This window comes from Acartia tonsa, chromosome 14, assembly GCF_053477335.1.
Source record: "Acartia tonsa isolate MP-2025a chromosome 14, ASM5347733v1, whole genome shotgun sequence".
NCBI classification, from domain to species: domain Eukaryota; kingdom Metazoa; phylum Arthropoda; class Copepoda; order Calanoida; family Acartiidae; genus Acartia; species Acartia tonsa.
This window is the reverse complement of record NC_137273.1, coordinates 13,097,744-13,121,458: the sequence shown is the minus strand read 5'-3', so window position 1 is coordinate 13,121,458 and position 23,715 is coordinate 13,097,744. Positions and strand designations below refer to the sequence as shown.

General features: G+C 31.7%; 2 protein-coding genes across 2 annotated transcripts; one reads left to right on the top strand and one right to left on the bottom strand.

The window, feature by feature from the left end:
• The first annotated feature begins 2,274 nt into the window (after window positions 1-2,274).
• Window positions 2,275-6,000, top strand: LOC145306177 (uncharacterized). Its single transcript, XM_080148181.1, has 5 exons — window positions 2,275-2,459; window positions 3,171-3,270; window positions 4,601-4,663; window positions 5,139-5,266; window positions 5,502-6,000. Exons 2-5 carry the CDS (start codon window positions 3,171-3,173, stop codon window positions 5,592-5,594), a joined length of 384 nt encoding a protein of 127 aa, XP_080004307.1. The 5' UTR covers window positions 2,275-2,459; the 3' UTR covers window positions 5,595-6,000.
• Window positions 6,001-12,396: 6,396 nt separating this feature from the next.
• On the bottom strand, window positions 12,397-23,266 carry LOC145305535 (uncharacterized). Its single transcript, XM_080147176.1, has 7 exons — window positions 23,129-23,266; window positions 22,462-22,517; window positions 15,331-15,397; window positions 14,627-14,681; window positions 13,864-13,929; window positions 13,336-13,452; window positions 12,397-12,604 (listed from the first exon to the last, which is right to left on the bottom strand). Exons 1-7 carry the CDS (start codon window positions 23,184-23,186, stop codon window positions 12,538-12,540), a joined length of 486 nt encoding a protein of 161 aa, XP_080003302.1. The 5' UTR covers window positions 23,187-23,266; the 3' UTR covers window positions 12,397-12,537.
• Between the last annotated feature and the right edge of the window lie 449 nt (window positions 23,267-23,715).

The following is a 23,715-nucleotide window of genomic DNA, read 5'->3' as shown; positions in this document are numbered from 1 at the left end:
CGTTTATGTTTGCGTTGAACTCTCTTTCTAAAATCAAGAAACGTAAAATAAAATCGGTTCAGACACACAGACAAACAGACAGACAAACATCCTGTTACTTTAGTATAAGGATTAGGGTTTTGAATAGGTTACCGCTTTAATAGACTCTTTATTTGCATAATTTAAGCTAATCTAGAGGGGGAAGGGCTGTAAAATAGAACAAAACAATCCTCTAATCACAGATTGAACATAAAATTTCTTAAACCATCCTGAGACCTTTTTGATGATTCCCTTAAAAGCGTCTCAAAAAATAATCCGTGTGACGTCATAAATTGAGGGATTATCCATCTCTTTTGGGGGGGTTTTCTTTCCCACTTCTCCTCTCATCTCCCTCATTTCTATGACGTCACGTTTATCAAAATAAAAACAAAAAATAATAGACAGAGGAATATTAGAAAATCAATCCATTAGAAAGATTATTAGTGTAATATATAGGCTTATAACACTCTAATTCCTTATCACTCTAGAAATCATTAATCTAAAACACCAAAAATTAAATTAGATCATATAGAAGATTGTTGTCAAAAAAGTTTTAAATCAACTTGTTTTAAACTTTTTTGGTAATGATTATAGGGATTCTTCGCATTCTGAATTGTACCTAACTGTTATAAGAATCAGTAAAGATTACAGTAAAATAAAATTTTAAAGAAATTTTAAAGAAATTTTCTGAAGGCTGAATACCTTTTTTTCATTCATATTTTGGCTATGTATGTGAGTTTATTGAATATAATAGCTTAATAATATGCTATTCATATATATAGATCTATCCATTTACAATAACATATACGTCCATAGTTGCATAGCTATGAATTTAAAAGTATTTTTTAAAGCTTTTCTATAATTAGGGTCGGTCCGTACGTCCATAACTGATAACTCTTTTATTAATTAAGACATGTTAGAATTGTCCTATCGATTTCAAACTTTGCATGATGATTCCTATAACAGGTGTCCTTTTACAGTATTCCGTATTTAAGTAATTTTGCAACTAACTTTTCAATTTTGTTTAGACTTTCAAACTTTTCAAATGTTTATTTCAATTGTAGTCAAACACACTGAAAGGCCTAAAGAAATGTATTAATAGTGGACATACTTACTTTCTTGTAATGATTATAGAGTTCCTACGCCTACTAAATCCAACTTATTTGTTACAGGAAATCATCAGGTCAAATTTAAATTCTAACATGCCAAAAATAAGAGCTATCCATGACTGACGGACGGACCTACCCTAGTAGTTGAAAAGCTTCGCATTTTAAAAAGGTGTAAACTAAAATTGGTGCCAAAAATGCTGAACATCTTTATAATAATTTGACACATTTGGTGAAAGCATATTTGGGTAAAAAATTCATGAAGCAAAAAAGCAACACTTTTTAAAGCAAGTCTTTTCTATATTTAGAGTCAGTCCATAACTTAGTTAGAATCGCCCTTTTGAATTCAAACTTTACATGATGAATAATGAAACAATTTGGCAATTAACAATTTAGCAACTTTGTAATCTTTACCAAATATTTTATCTGTTTATTTGATACTGACGGCTATGACCCTATAGTCCTTTAGGGGCACTTGGGGTTGTAACTGTAAAGAAGAACCATACCAGTCCAGCAGTTAGTGAGATCCTTCGGTACAGACAGACATAGATCCTGTTACTTTTATATAAGGAATATGATTAATATAAATTTGGTCTATCTTAAAAAAAGATAAAATAAAGCAAAAAAGGAGGTTTGAACAGAAAAGGGAAGTAAAATTTTTTAAATGGCGGCACTAACTCTAACGGCAAAATTACCATATTAGACATTTTTTCTATTCTTTCACTTTTTCTATCTATTTTTATCCCTTTTTCTTTGATTATTTATACTACATATATCTATTTTATTTTCATCATTTGTATTTAATTTTAATGCTTTAATGCAAATTTCATGTTAAAGTCCTAAAATGCAAAATTCAACACTTTTAAGAACCAAAGTACAAATCTGCAAGAGAGAAAAAAGTAATAGAGAAAAGTTAATCGGGATGGGGGGGGGGGAGGGTTCGTACTGTTATGAAAAAGTCGCGCCCAAAGATTTTAGAGACTTTAACGGCTATGCAAGAAAACATCGTCTGTCTGCAAAGCCAAAATTTTCCGCGCATTTCTTCCGCCTACACACACGCCACACACACACAGAGGTCACGTGACCTATGGTTTCTCCGCTTTGCTCATCCTGGAGACGAAAGAAAGTGTGTGTGGGCAAGGGAAGGAGCGGCCCCAAGGAGAAAAGTAGGAAGTAAAGGGGAGAAAAATGCGCGTGAAAGGGTTTGTTGAGCTTTCTCTTCCCGGGTATAAATATCCGTGGTTTCTAAGATAGCTTCACAGTCTGGCGGAATAGTTTCTCCAGTTCACTTGTCTACTCCTCACTCACAACCAAAACCACCAAAACACATCAAAAGTAGGATTTTATTTATGTCTTGTGTGTCTCGCTTGAAAATTTTAACATATTTGTTTTTATTTTGGACTTAAAACTATTTTTCACTGTTATAACATGAAATACTAAATTTTGTTCTGTTGCATATTGAATTAAAAATGGCTGATCCCTTTTAAATCACAGCTTCAGCGGCTAGGGAAGAAGCCGCTCTGGTTTAATTATAATAAAGTTTAGATATTGTGTCCTTTTATCGTGGTTGAAAATTAACAGATCTATCTTTTACCTCGTCATATTAGAGACTTTAACAATTTGTAAACGACTGCTTTGCTCTTATTCTCATAACCTGTAGGCTATTGATGATTCTTCACCCAAACTCGTTCTGCAATTGATGGGCCTAAATTGTTATATAAAAATTATTTGATCATTCCCTTAGATAATTTTAATCTACTATTATTAATTCGCTTGCTATTAGTCAGGGAGAGGACATTGGGCTGTTATTACACTAGTCCCCAAAGTCTTATAATGGTGTTTTTATTATTAATTTGCTTAATAACCTTTGGGGCTTTAGTAAATTTTGATTGATTGATTCATTAAAATGAGTACTTAAACTTTACTACCACTAATTGTAATCTACAAAAGGGACAATATTGTTTATGATCATTGATGATGTACATCAATTTATCGGCCATTGTCTTTTACCTTTAAGATCCCTGATCAAAAATACTCTTTTTGTAGATGAAGGTCACCATTGTATTGAGCCTGGCTATGCTGGTCATCCTTGCCGTCCTGCTGCCAACCAGTGAAGCTTCACCTGCCAGACGTGGCCGTCAGCCAGGTATACACACAGGGAGGAAGGGGACATTCGGCTGTTAATTACACTAGTCCCCAAAGTTTTATAATAACGTTTTCTTATTAGTTAGCTTAACAACTTTTGGGGCGTGTATTGAATTTTAATTGATTGGTTCATTAAGTTGATTGTTCAAACCACTAATTTTAATCTAAAGAAGGAACAATTTTTTGTTTCTTCATTGATGATATACATCTATTTATCGTCCAATGTCTTATCCCTTTTGTTCCCTGTAAATTAATCTTATTATATAAAGTACTTGTTTTTGCCCGTTAAGAACCATAAAACCGATTAAATTTTCCACTTCTGAGAAGCTTCAAGTAAGTCTAAAGTAGAATGGTTTTAGGCTACATTTTTCTACCAATGATTTAGTTATAGTCTGGTGGTGATTGGATTGTAGTGTATATTTTTATGTTCCCCAAAATAATATAAAAAAATGTATCTCATAAGATAATTTAAAAACTTTGGGTACTTCTATTAAAACTTGATTGGTGCGTACAAACTAGAAGCACCAATACCTTTCTAAATAATTTAATCTATGGAAGGATTTATTTTGTTTGCCATAATTGGGGTTGTACACTCTTTTAATATACATTGTCTGTACCTTAAGATCTCAAACATTTCACACATTTAGAAGTTTTCTAACTAATAAAATGTAACTCTTTACATATAAGAACTTCTGACGAAGGTCTTACAATCAAAAATATTGATTGCCCTAAGTAGCATGAAGCCCGAATATGTTAAAGATTTCTTTACCTTTCTTATTTTAGACAAACATATTACATTAATTCAGCAATTTTTGACAAAATTTTATTTTTTTAATTGATTTTGAACATTTTTTACTCTAAAGGATTGAGATTGAGAAAGAACTAGAGCTAGAAAATGAGATAACAGGCTAGTTCAGATTCAACTCCATCATTTTTTTTTGTTGTTGATGATATTTTAAGAAAAAATACTTTTTGTAAGTAAAACTAGAAAAAAAGAAGGATTAAATTTAAAACAGAAAAAGATTTTTATTAAAATGGGCACTTGAGGTAGAAGGGGGGGGGGGGAAGTCGACTACATCCTATTTTCAATTTTAGTTTTTAAAGAAGAGGGGTTTTTAGAGGGAAGGTCATTTTTTAGGGGTGATTTCTCTTAGAAGGGTGGTGTTACCCTCCAACAAAATAGTTATAAAATTTCCAAGTACATTTGAGCAGCTTCAAAGATGAACCAAATCGTTTCAGCGATTAGAAAGATCCTTTGGTACAGACAGACACAGAGACATCCTGTTATCTTTATAAAAGGATTAAATTTAATATAAAATTTTGCTTTCCAGGATTCAGAGCTGCCAGAGCAGGACGTGCTAGAGGAAGAGCCCTCCCCAGGAGGGGTAGAACAGGTAGGACAGGCAGACAGACACCCAGACAGATTAAAGACAGGTAGATAGACAGACAGGGCTGGACGTGCCTGTAGAAGAGCTCTCCCCAGGAGGGGTAGGACAGATAGAAAGATAGACATAAAAAGCTAGACGTGCCACAGGAAGACCTCTCCCGAGGAGGGGTAGTAAAATAAGTGGTTTCAAAAGTTTAAGAGCGGTAATCTAATGTAATTCATAAAATTTCTAGAGGGACAAAATAGGGGTTCCAACGTTTGAGGGAGGTAAACACCCATTTACCCCTACCCATGGACGTCATTCGAATGTTATGTTCTATTAATTTTCATGGTGTGAGTTTTAAGCTAACCAATGGCAGAACTAGTTTATAAAGTTTGGATGGATGAAATTTATATAAATTAAATGAATAAATTTTACTAAAAATGTGCCACTTATCAAAGGCAAAATGTTCTAAAATATCACTTTTAAACTAAATATTTAGGAACTGCGGCCGCTGCACCTCCCGCAGGAGCTGGAGGCGCTGGTGGTGCTGGAGGCGAAGGAGAGGAAGAGGAAATTCCTGCCTGGTGCAACCCTGAGGATCCCATGGGAGCATGGCTTCTATTCAAGGTAGATATTAATAAATTTAGAACATTAGATGGCCCATCAATCAATTACTTGGATGTTGCACCAGATCTTTATGTGCTCTAAGAAAGTGATCCCAGCTGACTGAAATAACGATACCCTCCTTCCACTCCCTTTTACCAAATCACGTTCCTTAAGTAGGAATGCATTTACCAAAATCTGACCAAATTCCCCTGTCACAATATCCACGTATCATATATCCATTATTATTATTATCTAGGGAGTCAAGTTGAACTGTGTTGACAACGGCATCGAGGAGTTTGGACGCTATGGCGGTATCCCCGCCGAGGATGAGGACGTTCCTGAGGCTTAAACAGAGTGGCTTCGCTCCTTCCTGCCTTACTTTATGATCTTTCTGGAATATGCCTGGCTAAAATTAAGGCATTTTAAACATGCATATTTCAGCCGAACTTTTAAAACTTTTTAATTGCATTTTTGCAACAAAAATGATTCTAAATTGTCAAATCGTGCCATTTAAATAAAAAATGCTGTAAATTCCTATAAAATGGCGGATTTATAAAAAAGAAAACTTGCGGATTTTTTTGCAATAATTTTAAGTTGATATTCATACTTTGTATTCTACCAAATACATACAAACTGTAATAATTTTGTCTTCCTTATATTGAAAACTTTTGTGATTTATAATTTTTTATATTAAAATTGTGCTTTAAATGTTTCTAATGCAATGTATTTTTCATAAATAAACTTTACAATTATAATTTCTTTTAAATGATATAGAAATATGACAATTAAAAAAAATTTTATGGTCAAAACAGTATTTAAGAAAATCTTAAAAACAAAAATAAAACAAGGATTTAAACATTCATAAGTAGCACAGCGCATGAATAAGCACAAAAATAAGTTGTCCATATTTCTAATACCATCCAAGAAAACTACATTTCATGCCTTTCATAGCATAAGCGAAAGATCGACTGACTAATTATGCTTTAATGAAATATAATTGAAGCTCTTACGAGTGTCTTTAGAAAAATTACGTCACACAATGATAGGCCAATTCACAGGCTAAATTACCAATATACAGGCCAGTATACATTTTAATTGACCAATGGTAGACCAGTATGACGTCATTTTTAAAGGTCTTATAAAAAGCTTGATTATAATCTCTAAAGGGAATCATCACAAACAAATTCAGCCCTTTACCTCAAATAGCAGCTGTGTAAAGGTAAACAACATTTTCCTTCATAGCATTACAGACTGGACAGACAAAATAAATTATTTTATTTCAAGTTTTTTCATTGTAGAAATTTGTCAGGAACCCTAATGGATAAGTCAGTGGACGAGGAATTATGTACTGTACTGTACTGTACATTCCCAATAATATGGATTAAAACTATTGGTTGAAAAGATGGGGGTCTTTATTTGATAAAAGTACCCAACGTTTTTCAAAGGCTTTTGATCCAAAATATGCATTGAAGAACCTCTTAATAAAACTTTGGTTACCACTATTACATTCATCATCATCATCGCCATTTATCTCTTCTTCAGGAGCATAGGCCACGCACAATGGTTCTCCATTTATCTTTGAATTGGGCCTCAGTAGAGGCATCATTGAAAGATGATAGATTCTCATATCTCAGTTCATCCAGGAATTCCCTCCTTCAGGTTGTTTTTGGTATACCTGGTTTCCTCTTTCCCGTGAAGGGGTTCCAAGTCAAGGCTTGATTGGTTAAATCATCATGCCCTTTCCTTAGAGTATGCCCCAACCATCTCCATTTTCTCTGTTTGATTGTCAGTTTGATGTCTGACATATCACTGCGCTCTAAAAGCTCAGCATTTGTGATCTTGTTTGGCCAAAAGATCTTGTGGATTCTCCTAAGATTTGTTGACATATGTCTGTAGCTTGGAGACCACTGCTGTGTTTAGGAACCAAGTTTCGGCCCCATACAGCAAAACAGAGAGAACATTTGACTTGAAAAGTCTTAACTTGGTCTTTATGGAGATGTACCACTATCACATAATAATTAGAGTAAAACACTAGAGGGAGAAATGGTTAAAAAACTGTATATCCCCATCGCAACCACCTTGCGCAACCTTTCTATTGGGTCATTGAAAATCAACCAATGGTGTCGCTTATATTAACACAGCCAAGTAGCAGAAAATAATTTAGAAGCAGACGAAAGAGGTCTTTGAAAAATGAAGGGAGGTAGTTGTCTGTATATACATCTATACTATAGATCTGTTGGCTAAAAAAGATAAAAAATAATAAGTGTAGTTACACAATTTGGATGGCTCAAAACAAAACAAAAAACAATGCTCATATAAAAGTAAATGATGTATGTCTGTTTGTAAGGGTCTCGCTAAATGCTAACCGATATGGTTCTCCTTTACAGTGAGGCACCTCATCTCAGGTACTGGGAAGGTTTATAAGTATTTTGGGGGAGGATACTACCTCTATACCAAGAGAAATCACCCTAAAAAATGACTCCCTTAAAAAATTTTAAATTTTTCTCACGAACAAAATTTTTGGGATGGGGTGGGATAGACTTTCCCCTCCTCAACTAAAATGTCCCTAGAGGCCACTAGGAGTGTAGCCGCTAGTCAAAGTATATAATTTATATCAGCTTATTGTTTCACATAATTAAATCTAAATCAATCAGGGAACTTAAGGGATAAGACAATGGTGGATAAATTGATATACATAACCATTTATGATAAACCAGATAAACTTCTCTGTAGAATAAAATTATTGGTTTGGATATTACTAGTTTTGAAATAACCAATTACAAGTTCGGTAAAAGAACCGAAAGTTTTTGAGTCAACGAATAAGATAGGGTTGTTATAAAGTTTGGATACCAATGTAATTTACAGCCCAATATCCCCTTCCTCCCTGAGATCAATAGATGACGACATAGATAGGCAGAAAAATAGTCTAAAACCATCATGGGACCTGTGTAAGGTTCAGACAAAAAATACCTTACTTCTTTATATAATAGGGTAGATAGATAGATAGATAGATAGATAGATAGATAGATAGATAGATAGATAGATAGATAGATAGATAGATAGATAGATAGATAGATAGATAGATAGATAGATAGATAGATAGATAGATAGATAGATAGATAGATAGATAGATAGATAGATAGATAGATAGATAGATAGATAGATAGATAGATAGATAGATAGATAGATAGATAGATAGATAGATAGATAGATAGATAGATAGATAGATAGATAGATAGATAGATAGATAGATAGATAGATAGATAGATAGATAGATAGATAGATAGATAGATAGATAGATAGATAGATAGATAGATAGATAGATAGATAGATAGATAGATAGATAGATAGATAGATAGATAGATAGATAGATAGATAGATAGATAGATAGATAGATAGATAGATAGATAGATAGATAGATAGATAGATAGATAGATAGATAGATAGATAGATAGATAGATAGATAGATAGATAGATAGATAGATAGATAGATAGATAGATGGATGAAATAATGAAATATGCTTATATGGTAATATGTTCCTATTGCTAATTTCACATAATTTAAAGTTATGAAATTTAATAGATTTATTTCCCTAGATGGTAATTTAGACAAAATAATCTGTCCAATTTAAAAAGAAATTTCTTTATCCTAAGAAATTTACTGTTTATAGCTGTCGTATTAATTTGTTTAGATTTTAAAAAAACATGTAAGCTCTAAAATTAGCAGAATATTAATTTTAACAATTATATCATAAAAAATTGTTGTCAAAATAAGTTTTTAAATGAACTTACGAACTTTCTAGTAACGATTATAGAGTTGCTACGCTTTCTTAATTGTACCTAACTGTTATAGAAATCATAATGCAAAGGTTTAATTCGACAGGATAATTCTAACATGTCTTAATAACGAAAATAGCTAACCGTTACGGAGGAATGGACCTACCCTAATTATAAGGAAGCATTTCACCATAATATGTACACTTTTCTACCAATAATGTAGTCTGAATGTTCGTATACTTTGTTACTATTAGGTCTATAAAGAGATTGTCCATCGATGATCGAGACTTTATGTATAAATTTTATAAATTCAGACACACCTACATTATTATGACCAAGATTAGCATCGGGTTTTTGTACATTTTTAGGAAATTCAGACACACAGAGGGAGAGGACAATGGGCTGTAAATGAAACTAGTAAACAATGTTATAATCACAAACTTTTATTTGTTGAAAACTTTGAGGACTTTTATCAAATCTTAATTGGATTGAACAAACTATCAGTGTCCAATCTTTTCTTAACTTTTTATTTGCAGATAGCGTAATTTTGTTTGTCAGAATACTTAAACAAATTTCTAGTGTCATTGTGGTTCATTGCTTTTTACATAACTGGCATGGAGAAAATTATTAAGAGGCTAAAAATTTTTAATATCTTTAAATAATAGACAAAAATTTTCTTAACTTATGTATCAATTGAAGGTGATATTGTAGTTTAAGTTAACTATTTTTAAAAAAATGTTACCCAACTTATATTGCCTACTCAATGCAGAAATGTTTAATTTGTTTAATTCTTCTCTAAATTTATTTACTCCTCTTACAATTCCACTCCATTGCAGAAATATTATAATGTTTTTTTTAAGAAATATATTATTCCTCTTTAAATATTTACTCTATGGCGCAAATATGACATTATACACAAGGTGCAACTTTAATTACTCTTATAATTCTTACTCTATGGTAGAATTGTGGAGAAAAAGGAAACACTTCATTCCTCTAAATACTTTCTCCATGTCACAAATATAAACAAGGGAAGGCCTTTCAACTCCTCTTACATTTCTTGTTCTATGGTAGAAATGTAAACATTTTGGAAAAGGAAAACTCCATATATTCCTCATAAAAACTTATTCCATTGCACAAATATAAACAAACATTCTAGACAAGGGAATGCCTTTCAACTACTCTTACAATTTTTACTCAATGAGAAAAATTAATACAAGATGTTTACTTCTCTTACTATTCTAACTCCATGGCAATTACATAAACATGTTGAAAAGGAAATACTTTGTTTTTTCTCCATGTCACAAATAAAAACATGTTGGATAAGGGAACACCTTTCAACCTCTCTTACAATTCTTACTCCATGGTAAGAATGTAAACATGTTGAAAAAAAGGAAATAAATTTGGCAAATTTTCTGATGCCCTCTGAACCTTTACTCAGGGAGAGGGACAATGAACAATAAAATAATATGCATCATCAATTATGATAAACATGACTACCCCTTTATATTAAATCATAGATATAAAATGTTTGTTTAGTTTTTACCAATCAATTTTATAAAATTATCCAAAGTTTTTGGGACAACAAAGTATAATGCGTCTTTGTAAAACTTTGAGGACCAGTAAAATTCCATGTAATTAATTGTCTAGCCAGCATTAAAGACCATCCATCCGTCAGGTAGGTTTAGCATTGATACAGGTTGGGTTTTAGCTATAATCGTTTTTTAAGTCATGTTAACTCGTCTTATCAATTTTAAGCTTTGTATGATGAGTTCTGTAACAGTTAGTCATAATTCAGACAGACAGACGTCCTGTTACTTTTGCAAAAGACTTTTTTTAGTTTTTGATTGTTTTTCCTTTGCCTTCATTTTGCGTGGGGGTTGTTGAATTTAGGGAGGGGACAATGGGAGATTGATAAATATAGTCTGTGAAAATAGAAATAGGGACGTCCAAGCTTTTTATTTTGAGGGGGTTGAATGATGGGTTTCAAGGGTTTGAGGGGGGTAATATAAACCCCATTTTCTTTTCAAGTTTTAAGATGGTAAACACCCTTGGACGTGTAAAGTAGAAAAATAAATAAATAATATGACATTTTAGAACAGGTTACAATTTTGACTAGAGGCTTTTAATGTTACTTAAGATGGGAAGATTGGTAATATCTAGGTCGACCCACAACATCTTTAGTTCAGAAAGAGGAAAAGAAATAGAAAAGAAAAAAGGAAAAGAATATAAGTTAAGAAGGGGAATGAACAGATTAGGGTTTCGCTGTCTAAAGTGCTCTAGCAAAATGGGGATAAATGCACTGGTTTTGGCCTACCTATTCTATTGACGTCAGGATATACCCTATACCGCATCTCTTTTCTCGGGGGTTTCTTTTTCCCTGCCCTTTCTCTTTCCCTCTACTATGACGTCAATACAATAGGTAGGCCAAAAGCTGTGACAACTATCCCCATTTTCCTAGGGCACTCAACACAGCTACGATTAGGGTTAATGGCAGTCCCATCGAGTCCCTGTGAATGTTGCGTAACACGTAGCGTATCTGCTTGTTGTCAGGAAGGTGAAAGGTTCGAATCTCGGCCCAAGGTTCCTACTGCTGTTATGTCAGGTATGCGACATAAATAGTTAGAGTAGGGGGAATGTTTTGGCCCATTACCATGTGCAGTTAAGACTACCAAACAAAGCTGTGCAATCAAAGGTAGGTTTGTTTGGCTATGCATATACATCAGGCAAATCATTTCATCAAGATTTGGTTCAGAGATGCAGCAAAATAAGATCTTTTATTGCATACATTTCTTGTAGACTATATTCTTGCCGTCTAGAGCCCCGTCCTATCAAATTCAAACTCCAGGAGTCCACTCTACTCCTCGGTAAAGAGAGATTCTACTGTCTGGATTCAGAATCCATGTCAAGGAAAGTGGAAGTATCAGCCAGAGAGGTGGATTCTTTTTTTAAAAATTAAGGCAAAAAAATCCTCCAAAATCACAAAAAAATCTACAAAAATGAAAAAAAATCTTATGTTAATATCCCTTTTATAATTTTATTTAATTTTTGTAGATTTTTTATGCGATTTTGGAGGATTTTTCACAAAAATAATTTTGCCTAAAAAGCGAGCAAAGACCCTAATTTTTTTTCAAGAATCCACCTCAGGTTTACGTCGTCCGATTGGCTATTACGAGAATATTACGTTTCATCCAAAATTTGTCTCACTTACTGACGAACAGACGGACAAACATTTTGAATTATAGAGTTGCTTTGCTATTAAATACAAAAATTAATATTTTTTTAAAAGAAAAATGTATTTAGATTTTAAATGTATTTATCGAATCGCATTAAATTATAGATATAAGATTACAGTCAGTTTTGTTAGACCCGAGGGGCCGAAGGCTAGGGCTAACAAAACAGTTATTAATTTTATGATTTCTATTTTTGTATTAGTTGAAAATAATCTGTAATACGATGCTAGACATGATTTTTGTATGGCTGAGTCCAGCGGATATTAATCGGTTTCAAAGCCATATTTAACCATTAGCATTGGTACCGGTATTGTCACCGGTGTTGCCATTGGTATTGGTATCACTTTCAGCTAAATAGGGTGTAAAGATAAAAAAAGTATTTTTTAGAAGCAAAGCTACTCTATAGAACCAAAAATCCGTCCATCCGTCCATCTGTCTGTCTCTCTCTGATTTCCCGTTATTCCACGAGATTTTTGTGTCTATAGATGAAAGGACATTTAGCTTTCTATTTTTTTTTTACATATTTTTGCAATTTTATGGTCCGATTCTCAAAATTTGTCTAGTTATTATTAAATAGTTTTTTTTATTAAAATAAAATTAAGTAAATATATCATATTCATCTCAATTTTTAGCATTAAAGAATTTATATCATTATGACAAAAGATTTTTAAAACCAAAGCTTTTATAATTAGGGTCGGTCTGTCCGTCCGTACCGGTTACCTCTTTTCGTTGATCAAACATGTTAGAATTGTCCATTTAAAACATGTTTTTTGTATGATATAATTAACCTGCCCATCTGATGTTTGTAATAATGATTCCAAGGACAAAAAAGTACAATATTATAAGCCAAGCATCTCTATAATTAATCCTAAAAAATGAAATATATCTTTTCGCTGTTTCCTGTAATTTTCCACAAGTTTTTGTGCAATTTTGTTAAATTGATTTTCTGCATTTTAGGTTCTGACACTTTACAGTTAATGTTCGTTTGTCCATCCTTCTGATTTTAGAGCTTCGCATAAATGGATGTTATCATCCTTGTTTTTTTTGATTTGCTAGTTTTATTTTTTTTATCTTTGCATTCCTGGTGTAGATTCTGATGTATTTTCAGATACTTCAGGTTCAAATGCTTCAGTATTGTTACTTGCTGAAGTTGTTGTAGCCTCAATGTTGCTGCCTACCACAGGGATTGGTTGGTTAAAACTAAAAATATAACAATAGTTATTTCTCGCATCGTATTATAAACAGCTTTGATTGTACTATATTCGTAGAAAACTGGATATAAAACGATGCTAGACATAGTTTTTTCGTATGGATGATAACCGGTTCTAATCCACCGGATATTTATCAGAAAAGCTGTTATTTTTTATGTCAATAATCTAAAAAATAAAATTTAAAAAATAAGTGGCAAGGACTTTTTGTATTAAAAAAATATTACAAACAATTTGTTACGAATAATAAAATAGAAATCATAAAATTAATGCCACTCTTGTTAACCCAGGCCTTTGGCCACCTAAAGCTAACTAAACTGGTTTTAATCATATAATTTATTATTTTAATATCCGCGGAAAGCTGTCTATAATACGATGCAATAAACAACTTTTACCCATGTACCTGTGTTTGATAAAATATGTGATGCCAACGCCATACTCATCTTCAACAACTGTGTTCTTGTCATCTCTATAACAGATAACTGGATACTGTTTTATACAAGCAATAGAAGCCTCCAGGGGCACTTAAGGCATTGTTGGAAGGGTGGGGGGGGGGCAGCTGTTAAACTTCCTCCCCTATTATGATTTAAGTTAAAAATTCTTTTTTAGGGCGGGGGAGGGGGTGCAATTATTTTCTAGGGACGATTTCACTTTTTTTAGAACTCCATAAAATGTCGAACCCAGTATTAGTGTCGGACTGATTATGACGTAACAAAAAAAAATAGCCAATGAGAGGACATTATTGACCAATGGTAAAATTCATAGTAGCCTCTCATTGGCTAATTTTTTTTGTTACGTCATAATCAGTCCGACACTAATACTGGGTTCTAAAATGTCATTTTTGTTATTGAAGCTGAAGGCTTCAAATTTGGGATATTTGGTAGGAGTAAGGTATAACCAACAAGCGAAATAAATCTAAAATATTATTTAGAGGGCAAATAGAGAGGTCTTTAATTTTACGATGTGTTGCCCACCAGAAACAGCTGAAAAAGACGTATTGGTTTCGTAATTTTTTTCCGAATTAATTTCGTTATTGGTATAAGCTGGGTATTTGGTCTAACTGTGGCAGTCTTGTAGCAGCTAGAGCGGTGTATTTCCTGTAGGCTTCCTTTAATCCATATAATTTTTTTAAAAATTCACAGTTCAAAATATTTCTATAAAATTACCTGTGTATTTTAGTACAAACGGTAGAATCCATATAATAACCTCCACAAATAACATCTAAATAAATCATCTTAATAGTATCAAAACAGTGTGTTTAACTATAAAAATATCAACTAAATTTTTAATAATAAATAATTTAGATTTAGATAAACCAATAAATGTATTAAGTATAGATGTATAACCCAGACCGCTACCTGGCCTCTGTTTTAGGGACCTTTTTTGTGTAAAGGGAGAAAGTCACTCAAAAATCAGTTACATGACGTCATAAAAACGAGGAATTATCCATCTCTTTTTGGGGGATTTCTTTCCCATTTCTCCCTCTCTTCTCTCTCATTTTTTTAACGTCGCGTGGATGATTTTTGAGTGATTTCTTCCCCTGCATTTTTGTCTGCTAGCAAATTGCTTTCAACTCTTTTGAAGCGACTTGGCTGTGTCAATATTTACGATGCTATTGGAAATTTTTCAAAGACACAATTGAAATTCGGCACAGAGTCGACGGAGTGGGGACATACAGTTATTTAACCCCTTCCCTCTCTATTGTTTTACCCTCTAATGATAAACCTGGAGAAAGCCTAAAATGTCACGTGTGACGCCATAAAAATCCATCTCTTTTTTGGGGGTTTCCCTTCCTACTTCTCCTCTCATCCTTCCTTTTTAGACGTATTTTTATGACGTCACACGTGACATTTTAGGCTTTCTCCTGCACCTGCAGCACAAATATTTCCACAGACACTGTTACCATCAGGTCCTGTTAATCCAATGTTGATATAAGTCTTAAAAAGAACAAGGATGACTTTATCCATAAGTAGCGATGTGCAAAAAAATACGGAAAAATAGGTTTAAAGAGCATTGGTTAATAAGATATATAAGTTGGAAGGAATTTTAATGTTAGAGGAAGATTTAAAATCTGCATCAAATTTAAGGGATTTTTTATAAAATTCGTTTTTTGTATAATTCTTTATCTAAAACCGGAAATACAATTTAAGTTAATTAATTTTGACCAATAGGATAGGTAGATTGGAAACTACCTGTGCTCTAATTGGTTGAATGATGTACGACACTTAAGCTTCTCAAATCAGAGCGCAGATAGTTTTCCATCCACCAATCACAAACGTATTTCCGCTTTTAGATAAAGAATTATACAAAAAAACGAATTTTATAAAAAAAATCTTTAAAATTTGATGCAGATTTTAAATCTCCCTCTAACGTTTAAATTCTTTCCAACTTATATATCTTATTGGTTAAAGTTAACAATACATTAATTGGTGAAAAAAATAACAAAAATTTTCAATCCTATTATATAAAGTAGTAAGCATTTTTGTCTGTAGCGAAAGATCTTGCTAACCGCTGAACCGATATGGTTCTCCTTTACAGTGAAACTTCTTATTGGTCCATAGGTGGTTTTACGGTATTCTATTTTTTATAAGTAAGCCTGGGTATGGTTTTAGGCTATTTTTCTGCCCTTCAAATACAGAACCCCTAGATGCTAGGGGCGCAGCCGCTAGTGAAAAAAATAGCAAAATAGCAAAAAACCTGCTTAAAAGCAGTCCTACAACCATGGATGCTTTGTAGTTAATTATTCACATTTATAATGGGAATTATGACAATAAGTTTCAGCCTTCTATCTTACATAGGAGCCTAGATATCACGTTTCCCCCACTTTGTGTCTTACGGATAGACAGACATCTGGAATTATAGAGTAGCCTCCCTACTAAAAGTATTTAGAAAAAAATATATCATAAAGAAAATTTAATGGAAAATCTAAAACCTTTTTAAATATCCAAATTTGAAACTTCCAGCTTCAATAACAAAAAAAAGTTATATGCATCTTAAAATGACATTTTATGAAGTTGAAATTTTTACAGTCCTCATATAAAAAATTTCAATATTGAATTACACCAGCTAGGAGCAAAAACATAAGCTTATTTAAGGCAGAAAGTTAGAAATATTTATAGAAAAAAGAATATTTTTATTTTCAAAAATAACACAACTTTTGGTTGCATTAAAAAAAAATTATTCAAAACAAATTGTTAAAAAATATAGCAACAACATCAATAAGTAGCGAAGCTCAAAAATTAATAATGGATATCGGGAAAAAAATATACTATAGAGCAGTGTCATACAATAATCTTTAAACTTAATTGATAGGGAAATCACGAACCCTTTAAAATCACGCAATCTTTAAATCCGAAAAATCTAGGAATCGATCTAAGACCGCAATCAATATACAAATCTTAATGATTAAAGTACCAGCAGATTCTAAACTTGTTTCACAATTTAAGCAACAGCCATGCTATTCTGAATACTTCAAGCTTTAAAAATACCTTTATTTCAATTGAATGTTTTTGTTTTTGCTATGGTTTGCATAGTTCTAGTTAGATTGAACAGAAGTTCTAATAAAATAAAGATTACTGTTTTTCAAACAATTTATCCCCTCTTTTTCTCTACCCCCCTACTAATTAATATGTATTCAAACCTCTATTTTGAAACATCTTCTAACAATTATACAAGGTTTAGTCTTATCTACAACAGATTAAATTCAGTTAATTTTTATTTAGTTACTTGCTCATCTTTTATTAAGATTTATAAATTTATGTTTAATGAATAATTTAAGTTTCGTTGAAAAGATTTATATTCAAAATGTTAATTCAACACAAGATGTTTCTTTACTTAAGGATATTAATTTTAGTTCTCTTAATTGCAATTCAATCAACATAAGCACTTACAATGTAGGTAAAGCATCATTAAACAAGTTTAAACTTAAGATTAACGCAATGATTAAAACTAAACCTGATATACTGTTCATTCAGGATATTAGATTAAATAATAAAGAAAGTATTTTTAGTAAAGAAGCACGTTTTAATATGGCTGGCAGTTATATATCTTATTGCAATAGTTCAAAGGCAGATAGGGGTGTAGCGATTTTAATCAAACAAACACTAAAATATGAAATAATTAAAAGCTTTTGTTCCACTGATGAAAATATTTTGATTCTAGATTTAAAAATTAATGAATGTAGAATTTCATTGATATCGTGCTATGGGCCAATTCAAAATAACAACAAAAATTTCTTTAAACAATTAAGGGAGAAAATAATGAGCATTGGAAATACATTTTACATAATTGCAGGGGATTTAAATGCAATACCTACAACTATTCAACCAGAACAAGGTCTCGAACACTTAGACTTGATAAATACAAATTCATTGCCAAATTTTGAACATTGTAAAGAACTTTCTTTGTGGATAGAAGAAAATTTTTGTGTGGACTTATTTAGATTGCTTCATCCGACTAAATTAGAATTTAGTTATGTTCCTTTTTCAAATACTAAAACAAACAGAAGTAGAATTGATCATGTTCTTATCAGTCCACAGCTTTCAACAATTTTTAACTCATGCAATTATGAGCCATTTAAAGCGTATATCTTTGACCACAAGCAAGTTTTTTTCAACACATATGAAAATATTTCTAAACGTGTATGTACAATAAATTCTTCTTTATTAGATATTGATGGATTGAGTGAGTACGTCAGAATCAAAGTCTACGAGATAGCTCTACAACACTGTGAAGTTCCTAACAAGTTTCATCTACGAGACATCATTTCTCAGATAAGTTTAGCATTTAGATTAAAGAATGACCTAAAATTGACAGACTTTAAAAATGATAGACTAGTATTGTTCTGGATTGAACAAAAAGATAGGGCTATAAATTATCTCTTTGATTTACTTCCCCCTTTAAATGACTTGTATGAAATGCCTTTAAATATTAGTCATGATGCTTTCCTTGAAGTATTGTTAAATTGCATTAAAAATTCTATAATAAGCTTTCAATCAAACTTTCTTAAGAGCAGTAGAAAAATACAAAAAGATTTGTCTAAGTCATTAAATGCGTTGAAGTGTGGAAATGTCAAAGATGAAACTGTACTTAAGAAAATCATTGATATTGAAAACAGTCTATGTAAAATGGAGGATGAAGAAAATTATCGTAGGTTAGAGACTTCTGGGTATTTCCACATTTTATATGCAGAAAAGGCTTCAAAAGCATTTAGTAGTTTGCTAAAAAACTCAAAAAAAGCTGACTCTATCTCACAAATTAAGAATGACTTAGGTGAATCTTTTACATGCGAGAAAGAAAGAAATGAGTTTTTAACAAATCACTTTAAAAATAAATTTGGTACAACCTTTATTTCCAACTCTTCTCTCGTTGATTTTTTAGGCAATAATGTAAATCACCCAAAAATATTAGAACATAAATTAAATAACACAGATAGAGAAAAATTAGAGGCAGACATTTCTATTAATGAAATAAAAGAGTCACTTAAGTCAGCCAATTTAAATTCTAGTGTAGGACCAGATGGTATTCCTTATAGAATGTTGGTTAAGTTTTGGGACATTTTAAGCTTACCTTTACTACGAGGCTTTAAAGAAATGATTAATAAAAAACAGTTAAAAGGCATGCTAAGATGTGGTAAAATTAGACTTATAGCCAAAAAAAATTCTGACCTTTCAAAAATTAAATCTTGGAGGACAATTTTTTGTTTGTCTACTGTGTACAAAATTTTCTCTGGGGTTATTGACAATAGGTTAAAAAAAGTAATTGACAAAATAAATATCAGATCTCAAAAAGCCTATTCTTCTAAATACACTATTCAGGAAAATTTGATTCAAATTTATGAACTAATTTCTAAAACTTTAGCTTCTAACTCGTCTCTAGCAATTGCTTTAATTGACTTTCACTCAGCCTTTGACTGTATTGGACATGAATATTTAAAAGATGTATTAGAATTTATGAATTTTGGCCCTAATATGATAAACATGATTTTAACATGCATGAATGATAGATTTGCCCACATTCTTACTGACACTGGAATAACACCTAACTTTCCCATGAAAGTTGGTTATATGCAAGGTGATAGGCCAAGTCCTAACATTTTTAAAATTGCCTTAACCCCATTATTACTTATGTTATCAATTAACAATGAAATTGTAATACCAAGAGCTATACCTTTTAAATTGACTGACACTGACAAACAGCCTGACCCTGAATCAGCATTTGCTGATGATTGCAATGTTGCATTTAATCCAACTGCCATTGCTTTGAAAACTATTTTTCAAATTCTTACTTTCTTTGCTCAAGTTTCTAATTTAAGAACAAATGTTAACAAAACTAAAATTTGTATAATAGGTAGGAAGCCATCAAATGATTTTTTTCGGGAGTTGGATGTAATTAGAATTGACGTGGTTGATGAATTTGATATTTTAGGTTTACATTTTGATTCAAAACTTTTAAATATGCAATATAATTGGAACAAAATTGTTACTAAAATGTCAAAAATTAGAAATTTTTGGGCACTTTTCTACCTTACTACACCTGGTAAAATTGCTATTATAAAGGGATTCATGTTACCTTTACTGAATTATGTAGGGGCAGTTGTCTATCCATCTGAAGAAATAATTTCTCAAATTGAAAATCTTATTATTTCTTTCTTATGTCAAAGTAGACCAATAGCTAAATCCAAAATCTTTTCAAGTGCCGAAAATGGAGGTTTAGGAATACCAAAAGTAACAGATTTTTTACGATCTCTAGATATTTTAATGTATAAAAAATCTTTATCCATAGTTGATACTTGGTCTTCAGAATTAAAAAATACAAGATGCCAAGCAAATGATCCATTTTATTTTTATGAAAAATTAGATAAGAATATTAATCCCATTTTATCAAGAATTATTGAATCATATACAATATTTTCAAATTCATTTTGGCTAAAACATGACAATATAAAAGACATGAGAATTTTTAAAAATGATTATTTTTGTAATAGTGATAAACAAATGGTAAGCAGGGCTATTTTTACAGAAACAACATGGTTACGTTATGAAAATGATATTAAGTTAATTTGCTTTGGAGACCTTTTAAATACTGATAATGTATGTCTAGATTATAGAAACTTTAACATCAAATCAAAGGTCAATTTTAATTACATGGAATATCTGAGACTTAGGGGATTTGTTCAGCACAATATTGCTATATATAGGTGTAAACTTTCAAAACCCCAAACTAAAATTAGTTCCCTGTTTTTAAAGCCAAAAGTAAAGTCAAAACATTTTCGTTACTTCTTATCAAATGATGAACAGAGGATAGAAAAGTGTAAGACTTATTTAAATAGGTATAACTGGGCGAAAATCAGAGAATTTGACATAGAGAGAGAGCGTAAATGGCAAAAAGTTTGGAATTTGTCCTTTATTCCTATAAACATAAGAGATTTCTCATTTAAATCAATAAACAATTTTCACTATTTTAATGCCAATATCGCTAATTTTAGGCCAGAGTCTCCAGAATGTACACTTTGTAGACTGGACAGGAATCTACCCGCACCCAAAGAAACTGCCCAGCACTTTTATCTGGACTGTCCTGTCACCACTAGTATTACTGCCAACTACTTCACAAACCTTCTACAAAATATTGAACATAATTTTGAGTCAAGCTGGCTGTTAGTAGGAGTTCCAAAAACGCTCACCAGTAACCTCATAACTGTATTGAATATCGAAATTATTCTTGTGTTATTTTTCATCTTTCAGTCAAGACTGAAAAAAAAGCTTCCATTAAATTCAAATCTACTTGAATTCATTTCCTTTCAAAGGAAATTTTTGCTTAAAAATAAAAGTTATAAGCTAGGATATGAAAAATTAACAACAATACAATTTGACCCTGGATAAAATTTATTTCTACTCTGTCGGTTAGTCAGCTCAAGTATGCTATACAGGGTAAATACCTAGGTAAGGGACCAGTCGATAATGATCCTCTGGCGACTCTTAAACCTAACAGGGTCAGAGCTGTCTATTATCAGAATACCTGTCCCTGCCCCTCTCATCTTAATTCAGTCTGCTAAACACATCTTATATGTGATACACTATTTTTTTTTTTGGAGGCTTTATTGATGACTGGGCTAGGGGAATACCACAGGATCTGTGACTTGAGTTATAGGGGCAATACCAAGGTAAGGGACCAGTCGAAAATTATCCTCTGGCGACCCTTGTACCTAACAATGTTAGAGCATTCTGCTCTTAATAAAACTGTCCCTGCCCAGGATCTGTGACTTGAGTTATAGGGGCAATAATAAGGTAAGGGACCAGTCGAAAATTATCCTTAATTCATCCTCTGGCGACCCTTGTACTTAACAGTTTTAGAGCATTCTGCTCTTAATAAAACTGTCCCTGCCCCTCCTTTCTTTATTCAGTCTGCCAATCACACCTTAAATGTGATCCATTATAATCTGAGGAATTAAAATATGACTGAACGAAGGGAATGTCACAGATTGTAAAAAAATCTTTTTTATTTAACCAATGTAATTTTGAAATGATATTCTTTTATATATGTGTACATAAACAATTTTTACCCAACTTGAATATTTTAAATGAGTTTTAAATTAATATTGTTGTACTTTTAATGTAATCTTTGTATGTAAATGATAAAGGCAAATAAAGAATCAAATAATAATAATAATCTTAATGAAACTTGATGAAAATATGTAGAACATAAGCATATTCAATCCCTGACAGTTTCAGCCTTCTATCTTGGATAATAATTGAGAAAATCACGAAAACTTGAAAATCTAGGAATCGATCTAGCACCCCAAATAACAGACAAATCAACAAACCAATTTATAGAATAGATGGGCATATTTCATAGGAATCTTCACTAAAAATTTCAGCTGTCTATCTTGAATAGGAGCCGAGAAAATCACGTTTCCTCCTTAGCGTAACGGACTGACGGACATACGAAGTGAATTAAAGAGTAGCTTCGCTAATAAAAATATAAAAAAAAACATAGAAAATACCTTTAATTTTCCAATGTTAACTACGCCAGGCCAGGATTTAAAACTTGTCATAACTCCTTTTTATAAAAAAAAAATATTTTAACAAAAAAAAAGTTTAACAAAGATTGTAACATCAATAAAAGCGATGCTTTTGAATGGTAGGACAAACGAACATTAACAAATGTGTAGTATCAGAACTGAATATAAAAGTAGAAAGTCTAAACAAATTTGTTACAAAACTGTTTAAAGACAGGATATTGTTTGAGGTCATACTAACATTTTTAGTACTTGATTATAGAGAAGTTTCGCTTATAACTTTGTACTTATGTTGTTCTAGGAATATGTAAGTATTCCAAATATCAAATGATAGGATAATTATATGATAAAAAAGTAGTGGTCTAAAAAAGCTAAAAATCATCATGTTTTAAATGAACGCACATACTTTCTGGTAACGATTTGCTACGCTTTCTAAATCGTACCTAACTGTTAAAGGAATCATCGTGCAAAGTTTGAAATCGGTAGGAAAATCTAACATTTCAAAATTAACAAAAATAGCAAACCGCTACGGTCGGACGGACCGACCCCAATTATTGAAAAGTTTTGCTTTTGAAAATTGCAACAGAAACTTTAAGCTTTGTAACAAAAAAGTTAAATAACAATTGAATTTAAATTTAGTTTTATCTTTCACCTGGAGTTATCTCAGCATTTACAAAGCAAAACAGAAGAAAAAACAGTTTTAATTTCATTGTTTTAATATTTTGATTTTTTAAATGTTATATTGAAAATTCTTAGTTTTACAAACAAAAACTTGTTCTATACTAAAAATGTTATTAAAAATTTATAAGAAAATATTAATTTTATAAACAACACCAAAACATTTTCCATAGAAACCATGCATTTGGTCAAAGAAAGCTTTTTAAAAGCGAAGGTTTTCTATAATTAGGGTCGGTCCATCCGTCGTTAATTTAGGCATGTTAAAATTGTCCTTTCGATTTCAAACTTTCCATGGTGATTCCTGTACCTGTCGTTATTAAAGATTTAGAAAGCGTAGCAACTCTATAATCATTACCAGAATGTAAGTACGTTCATTTTAAACATGTTTTTATTTTTATTTTTTAACAACAAATTTTTATGTGATCTATTTATTAGAGGATCTGATTATTGGTGTACTGATTCCTGGGACAACAAAGTATAATGTTATAAGCAAAGCAAATCTATAATCAAGTCCTAAAAATGTAAGTATGTCCATAAACATTATACTGTATCAGGCAGTTT

Coding starts and splice junctions, on each gene's coding strand:
- LOC145306177 (XM_080148181.1), top strand. CDS start 3,171: ATGAAGGTCACCATTGTATTGAGCCTGGCTATGCTGGTCATCCTTGCC. Junction 4,664..5,138: donor CCCCAGGAGGGGTAGAACAG/GTAGGACAGGCA, acceptor CTAAATATTTAG/GAACTGCGGCCGCTGCACCT. Junction 5,267..5,501: donor GAGCATGGCTTCTATTCAAG/GTAGATATTAAT, acceptor ATTATTATCTAG/GGAGTCAAGTTGAACTGTGT.
- LOC145305535 (XM_080147176.1), bottom strand. CDS start 23,186: ATGAAATTAAAACTGTTTTTTCTTCTGTTTTGCTTTGTAAATGCTGAG. Junction 13,930..14,626: donor GTTTGTACTAAAATACACAG/GTAATTTTATAG, acceptor TATCTGTTATAG/AGATGACAAGAACACAGTTG. Junction 13,453..13,863: donor ACATATTTTATCAAACACAG/GTACATGGGTAA, acceptor TTATATTTTTAG/TTTTAACCAACCAATCCCTG.